At 39.0% G+C, this 7,769-nt stretch overlaps 1 protein-coding gene across 3 annotated transcripts in view; it reads left to right on the plus strand.

Moving 5' to 3' along the window:
- Positions 1 to 4,381, plus strand: part of RNF144A (ring finger protein 144A) — a 64,199-nt gene extending 59,818 nt beyond the window's left edge. For all 3 annotated transcript variants that reach the window (XM_026674352.2, XM_087946136.1, XM_087946149.1), the window contains exon 8: positions 1,412 to 4,381. In XM_026674352.2, the coding sequence (XP_026530137.1) occupies positions 1,412 to 1,543 (132 nt within the window). In that variant the 3' untranslated portion in view covers positions 1,544 to 4,381. The remainder of the gene's footprint in view (positions 1 to 1,411) is intronic.
- Positions 4,382 to 7,769: the final 3,388 nt, after the last annotated feature.

The raw sequence follows: 7,769 nt of genomic DNA on the forward strand, positions 1-7,769 counted from the left end.
ATATGCCAGAATACAACTCCCAGACTTCTCATCTAGCATGGCCAGTGGAACACTTTAAGCTAAGAATTTGGGAATTGAAATTCAACAAATTTGAGAATTGACACAAACTACCAAGGCTGGGTCCAGTGATGATGGATTGATGAGACCCAGCTTTAAGGCCTTACTTAGTCATAGAGCTAGCTCCAGCTGTTCTAAGATCATAGAGTCATAGGGCTGGAAGGGACCTTGGAGGTCTTCCAGTCCAACCCCTTGCCCAAGGCAGGAGTCGTTACGCCATCCCAATCAAAATGAGCGATCATCCCATCTATAGAGCTTTAAGTTACTAGAAGAAAGGTGGGATATCCATGTTAAAATAAATAGAGGTAAGCATTTGCGTTGTATTTGCAAGGGGTCTCTTCCACCAGCCTGAGATAGAAGAATGTTTTTATGTATCAGTTTCAGTAGGAACTATTACCTCTGTTTCACACTTGCAATCGGGACCAAGAAACATTTTAAACATTTTCAGTATATTGAAAGATGGGATAACTAGGCTTCATTTTAATGCCAAGCCCCTGATTCCGTAGGATGCAGAATTGGTTAAACCAGGCTAGTTCCGAACAGAGTTCCATTCTCTACCCCTCCTGGGATCTCAGCCCTTGCACTTTGTGCCTTGTTAGATCCGATGGTGACCCCAAACATGTCTCCATTCTGAGGGACCCTACCCATCCCTAGCCTTAGTGCTAGAATCGCTATATACTTCTCCTTCAGTAGAAGGAGCATTTATTGGCTGCAGAATTAATAAGTGCTGTTTGATGCAGTCTTTTGCATTGATGGAGAAGCCATTGAGGGTCATCTGGAACAGCAGAACTCTCCAAAGCTCTTAGGCCTAAAGGGCCAGTTGGGTTGTCAGTGTGGATTCCCAAATGCCTTTTCATTCGTCCACAAAGAGCTCCAGGGATTTGGGAGAGCCCTGGAAATGCGCATAACTAGTGAAAACAACTTCTGTTTAAAAAGGGAATAATGAAAGGGAAGGGGAGAGAGAGTCGGTAGGTTACATTCTTCAATGTTTTTTCTTGTGTAGAGGAATCTCAAAACATTTTCCAGTCTTCCTTCTTGCACTTGGTCTTCTACTGACGGTGTGTCTGAATCTTACATAGAATTGTTTCCCCTTGCCCAAAAGCTTCCTTTCCTACATACGGTTAGCCTTCCTCCGTCTCTGCCTTCAGTGACAGAGGAAGAAATGAGAGCAGCCACCAGTTGGAAGCCAGCTTTTCCGTTTAGCTCTTGTTCTTATGTGTTCCTCAACCAGAAGATGAAAACACCGCGGGCCGGACAGTTAATAGGGCCCTAGCAATTCTCATCCTGTTAAGCAGAATGGAAGAACGTTTTTCACCCCGTGTTTCTTTTCTTTTTTTTGCTTTTCCTAATGCAGGTCGTGGGGATTTTTGCAGGATTTGGCCTGCTGTTACTAGTGGCATCGCCCTTTCTTCTGCTCGCTACTCCATTCGTCCTCTGCTGCAAATGCAAGTGTAGTAAAGGAGACGATGACCCTCTGCCTACATAGAGAGAATGAAGAAGGGACCTACTCATCATCGCTGTCCGTTTCCTATTCCCGCTCTCCCCTTTTGCACTTAATCTTGTTAGCATCTTGCCTTATTCCACTTTGAGTGAGAAGTGAGGCACCAGAATTCCTGGAACTACTCATACCAGAGTTCCCTGTCCACCGGTCAGATTATGGGTAACAGTTTAAGGACTGGCCAAAGACAAGCTGAACATTGGAAGTGTGTGCAACAATGATATGAGTCATTCCTTCTTCTCTGGGGGACAACCTTCTCTGGAACTGAGTGACACCACCCAGATGAAAATCTTCATATATCTGCTCGCATTAAACTGAGAGAGGTTCTTACCCTTGGCAAAGGCGGTTTTTTTGCAAGCCCATTACCAATTATAATACGTTCATTTTAGATGTGACTTCCAATATCCGTTTATTAAAATCAATTTCTTAATATTTGCAATTGGAAAATGTCTAAGCATTCTTGTCTCCTCACCACTGCCCATCTTCCTCACACAAAGTAATGGCACCCAGAGGGGTGCCCCAGGCCTTAGATTTTCAAGACAAGAAGGTGCCATTTCTGCCTGCTAATATTTGTAAATCTATATATAAGCAAAATAGGTGGATGTGTCTGCATTTTGATTTTTTTTTTTAATTTAAATTTGTTTTGAGGGTTGGGAGGGAGGATTTCAGTGTTTTATGGTTGAGTTATATCACCCAGAACTGTTATATAATCAAGACTCTTTTAAACATCAAGGTGATACTAAATCCAGATCTCATTAACAGATCTCAGTTTGGAGGACTTCAGATTTCACCGACAAAATATGTTAGAACAGGAATATACCATGCTGGGAGTTGGCACCCTGGCAGTTGAAAAATAGCAGGGGAGAGAAGAAAGAAAAGGGGCTGGGATGATTGGGGACAGGCTGGCCAATAGGATATGCCACTTTGGGAGATGCCAAGTTGAGGAAAATAGGGGTACGTACCATGCCCTGATTGCCAGCCTCGTCCAACTGTGCCTTTTGTTTCCTACCTAGATTTGTTTCTACCTATTGTTTATTACCTATTTGCTACATGTAAATAGAGCTGCCTCTAATCTGGTATCCTTTTGCATATCTAGGAAAAAATATTTCGTAGAAGCCAAGCATGTTCTAAATGTTCTAAATTTCAGGAAGGCTCATGATTTCTCTTTTGGCAGCAGGTGATAACCTGAAGACATAACAATCACTGTCATTTCCCACTTGGACTCTGCTTTACAAACCACAAAAAAGCAGAACTGGTTTTCCTCTTTAAGGAATCAGGCCATTCCATGACAGGAAACATCCCTTGTATATTTTGTTCACCCTGAGGTCCATCTTCCTTAGAGCCTGAGAGTTCAAGGCATGAGTTGGAGAGGTATATGGGGGAAGTGTAGATGTCCCCCCATCTTTTCCAATGTCCAGCAGGTACTGATGATCAACCAGAGAGAGAGACACCTTATGTCCTTTCAGCTCAGTTCATTAAGCTGTGCCTGGGTGTAGAAGCATAATATAGATGTTATAGTCCCATCTAAATTCAGAAAGGTTCTGTTTTCTCCCTTCCATTTTGCTTCAATTATTTAAAGTCTGCAGTGATAATACATACTCTAAAAGCTGTTCAAAAAGTGTATTTAATTCATTTATAAAAAAACAACTACTTCTATTTTGTGACGTAAGGTATTGTGACAGCAAACATTGTTTTTAAATATCTCCTTTTCCATCTTATATTTTTGACTAATCTTTTCATATTCTGAAGGACCATAAAATGGCCATATGGCTACAGTTGATAACTCACCATTGGTTATTTTGTTTGGAGTGAAAATGGTAAAATGTAGATATTAAATTAGGAGAAAGTATTAGCTCCAAATGTTCTGTAACAAAATGAAACCCGAAAATGAGAAAATCTTCCATGAATATGTAAGCCAATTGAAAGAGAAACTATTTTGTGGCATAATAAGGACATAACCATTGGGCTGAGGGTTTGTACTTGTTATCTAATGCAAATCTGATCACAGCTGTTCTCCCATAACAGAAAATTAATCCGTTGGCTGCATTGCTTTAATTTTTTTTCTCTCTCTCTCTCTCTTTTAACAAAAATGAAATCACTTCTCCTAGTTTTCCCATTTATCAACTTTTAGATGATTAGCAGAGTAAGGAGCAACATTTATCTCTGACACCAGTGGAAAAACCTAGCCATAATTGGCATCCAAGATACAGCAATCCTTTCAAACTAATAGTGGGCATCGGAGAGATGGAATATTCTTATTGTAATCCTGACTAGAACTTTTGCACCTCATCCACGTTCTTGACATTCAGTATAAATTTTAAAAGAATTATTTTAGGCAACCTAAGCAAACCAAGGAGTGGTAGGCATCCATTCCTTCCTGCAGTGAGGCCAAAACGATGAAGCACAAGCTCATAAAGGCAATTGCAACTAACTTTTCAGCCCTGATGTAAAGAAACAAAAGGTATTTGCAGTAGCTCATCTTTCAATCATTTTGCAGGAATGCCAGGGTCCTCCAAAGGTGAAGCATGAGCAAATTTGAGAGCCATTGTAAATTTGTGCGTATGCAAAACACCCTGCAAACTAGTTTTACAAAGGGTTTTGTCCTAGGAAAACACAGTGTAATGGAAATAGTGGCATTAAGGGATTGTTAGCCATCATGCTTGCTAATGCACTTCTGCAAATGACAAAACTCATCTTTTGTGTCTAAAGTCCCCTGCTGGTTCCTGCTTTGTTAGACATGTAATCCTGTCTTATTGGAGTCCAAAAACATTAGGTCCAGGTATGTGCCATACAACTGAATCATCCCTGCTCATTGAACCATTATTTTTTTTTAAAAAAAAAAAACCTTGTATAGAGAAGCATGGAAGAGTCCTGCATATTGATAAATGATGTTGACTACAGTAAAAGAAATACATTTTGTTCCTGTATTTGAAATGTAACTGCATTTTGTGCCACTAACACTGTGATGTATAAAAGAGCTGTTGAATGCCTTTGAATGTTGTTTTGTACTTTGGAATCATATCAAAGAGTTTTATTTGTAATTTCAATAGATATTTTAAATGAATCTCTCTTCTGTCTGTTTGGGTTTTTCCCCCTGCCTTTGTCTTAGTCTGCTGTGGAGCCGTTTTCCTATGTGCAACCAGAGTTACCATTACTTTCCCTGGTCAAGTGGTGATGGCCAGTGATGTCACTTCATACTTTTAAGGGATAGTGACGTCATTGGTAAGGGACAGTGTTCCCTGTTTATAGAAGCCTCAAAAGCTATAGTGATTCCACTCTCACTTTCTGCTACCTTCTCTAGCTTCTCAGCATCTTATCTTGCCCAAAATGATACGATTCAACGGGCATAAGGCCACCGATAGCTTTCTAAGATGGGGAGAAGTAATCATTCTGTTGCCAGAAAAAGCTCACAAACCAGAAAGCTATCAATTTATTCCATTGTAGCTTGACCTTCTATCACAAACTACACTTTGTCTGCTCGCTTCTGGGAAAAATATCAAGCATGGTTTAGCAATAAAGTTTGGGTCCTTGCTGTTGCTTCTAATCTACCCAACCATAGGGAGCAAGAGTGAAGGTTTCCCTGGCCAGCCTAATATATTACTTCTCTCCAACTGAAATGAGCACTTCCTGCACAGTCCTCAGCCTTCCAGTTGGTTTTCTGAGGAAATAAACTGTGTGACATCAGCTTGCATGCATGAAATTCTGTGTATTTGCTTGCTTGGATATGCAGGGAAGAAATTCATAGTGGAAATAAACACCAGTCCTGTCTTTTGTTACCTCAGATAAAGGTACAAGGGTCTTAATTAATGTGCACATTTCTGTAGCATTTCCTCTCACAAGTCAGAGCAATAACTTTTTAACGGAGGACAGAAGAACTGTTTCATAGGCACCAAGCATATTTGGCGATCAGCAGCCACCATATTTCTACTGTCAGTTGTAAAATGACAATTATTAAAAGGAGTGAAAGAGGATAATTATTATTTGCCACCACTGCTCTCTAATAAGAGGAAGGAATGATCTACATTCATTGGCCAGTATGATCTACAGTGTTTGGTGGCATTTCAGTTTTGAATGATTAAATTCGTAAAAACAAAACAACTCAATTATTTGCTTAACGACCAGGTTGACAGTCCCAATTACGAAAGGAGGACTTGCTCTGTTAGCTGAGATTTTGTCAGGGGCGATATTCAGGGACCTGCCCTGTAGATCTTGGCAGCCAGGCAGGTACATAGGTCATATCTTGAGGACTATCTATACATCCAACCAAGGGGAGTCCACTGTCTTGTGGGTCACTGGTTCCATTGTTGAATTGTTCTTAGCTTTTGCTAGCATTCCATGGGGATCTCTCTTCATGTAACTTAAACCCTTTATTCTGAGTTCTATACTCTGGACTGAGAGAGAGGAGATCTTCATCTCATACAACTTTCACATTTGAGTGTGGAAATCATATTCCTTTCCTGTTTTTTGTTTCCCCCTTAAGACTCCTTCAACTTCCCTTAAGTTCTAGTCCTCTGATCATATCCAGTTGCTGAATCGGTTTTCAGTTTCTCCAAATTAAAGTGTAAGGCTAGAAACGGACGGAGTACTCAAAACAAGATCTGACCAAAGCAGGAACAGAAGTCACATTTCTGTTGATGCAGCCAAACATTGCATCGGCCTGTTCTGCATTTACTTCTGGCTCAGGCGTTTGTCAGTTTTCAGTCAGCTATTGTTCCAAACTCTTTTTAAAAAGAAAAGAAAAAAAGGATTACTACACTGGGTATCTTCCCTGCAATATCAGTGCAGGTGTTGTTTTTTTGCAGTTTCTTTATGAAATTTATAACTTGCTTACAGTATTTATATAAGGAAAGTTTACAATCATTAACATTACCAAATTAGAAAATCTTAGGCATAAAAACACAATTAAAATTAAGGCAGAAATAAATCAATACTGTTAAAATCGAATCAGTTCCGCTAACAATTCTCAGTTATTATTTCAATCTGACAGGAGATGGGTCACATAAATATTCGGAATGGGAACTGATACACTAACATTTCCAACCAAAGGCCTTTTTGTATGTATTTAATTCTTCAATAAATTTAGTTATTTATAATTTATTTTGTAATCTGAATAGCTACGATCTCAACTGAATTTTTCTTTAATTATACTATATATTCTATTTTTTTTAACAAGCAGCTTAAAAAAAAAGCATCCCTCATACTTCCATTTATTTTATTAAAAACCAGCAGGGTGCAGCCTTTGCACACAATATAAAAGGATATTAAATAGCTTTCCTACTGAAATATTTAACAAGCAACATGCAAATATAGGCATAGTACCAGTACATAAAACAATACATTTGTAAGAGTGATCAGTGATGGTGATTGGGTGCATTATGGATATATATTTTCTTTACTAGATAATAGTGTTTTATATGCTAAATAATAGTAATGTAAAACTTTTTCCCAAGACTACTTGTGCTAATCTTTTACAGAAAGCAACAAAACAAAATATAGCAAAATGCTTTCTGTTGTTCCTGTAGCTTAAGAAAAGAAATCAAAACATAAATATAAGATTTAAAAAAAATTGAAACCAAATATTTTGAGGGGAAGTGCCAAACCATTATCTCCTCTGTTCCTATTCATTGTTTTTCAAGCAGGCACAAGTTATAGTTTAAAACAAAATCCAGCCAGCCACTAATTAGAATGTAATATAAAAACTAATTTAAAAGCTATATATAAAATAAACTTGAACGGATGAATATTTTCATTACTGCCTTTGGCAATCAAAATTAAAGCAAAGATCCACATATGCACCCCCCCAACACAATTAACAGATTCTTGTTAGTGCATAATAAAAGAATAAACAAGAACACTAATATCACTCTCAATTAAATACCATGCCATGCCACACCACAGCACATCACAGAACAGCTGATAGTTGCCTGCAGTCACAATAAGTCAAAACCCACTTTGAAAGAGACTTGCAAAATGCAAGGAGGGTTTGGAGTCATAGCTCCAGAGAGCAAATTCCCAGAGGGTGGGCTGCCCGGCTTAGCTTTTTTTTAAGGATAGGTCCCTGTTAATGCAGCCTTGGTCTCATCCTCCCATCTTAACTGAAGCTCCTAGCTTCATCTCCCCCGCAATCTGATCTGATGTTTAAATGGTCTCTCCATTACCCATCCACCCACCCCCGCTTTCTCCTGGCACAAAACTTGATTGATAGACTTCTTAT

This window comes from Notechis scutatus, chromosome 1 (genome assembly GCF_049901735.1).
Source record: "Notechis scutatus isolate UNSWTSFEM ecotype Mainland chromosome 1, rNotScu1.2, whole genome shotgun sequence".
NCBI lineage: Eukaryota > Metazoa > Chordata > Lepidosauria > Squamata > Elapidae > Notechis > Notechis scutatus.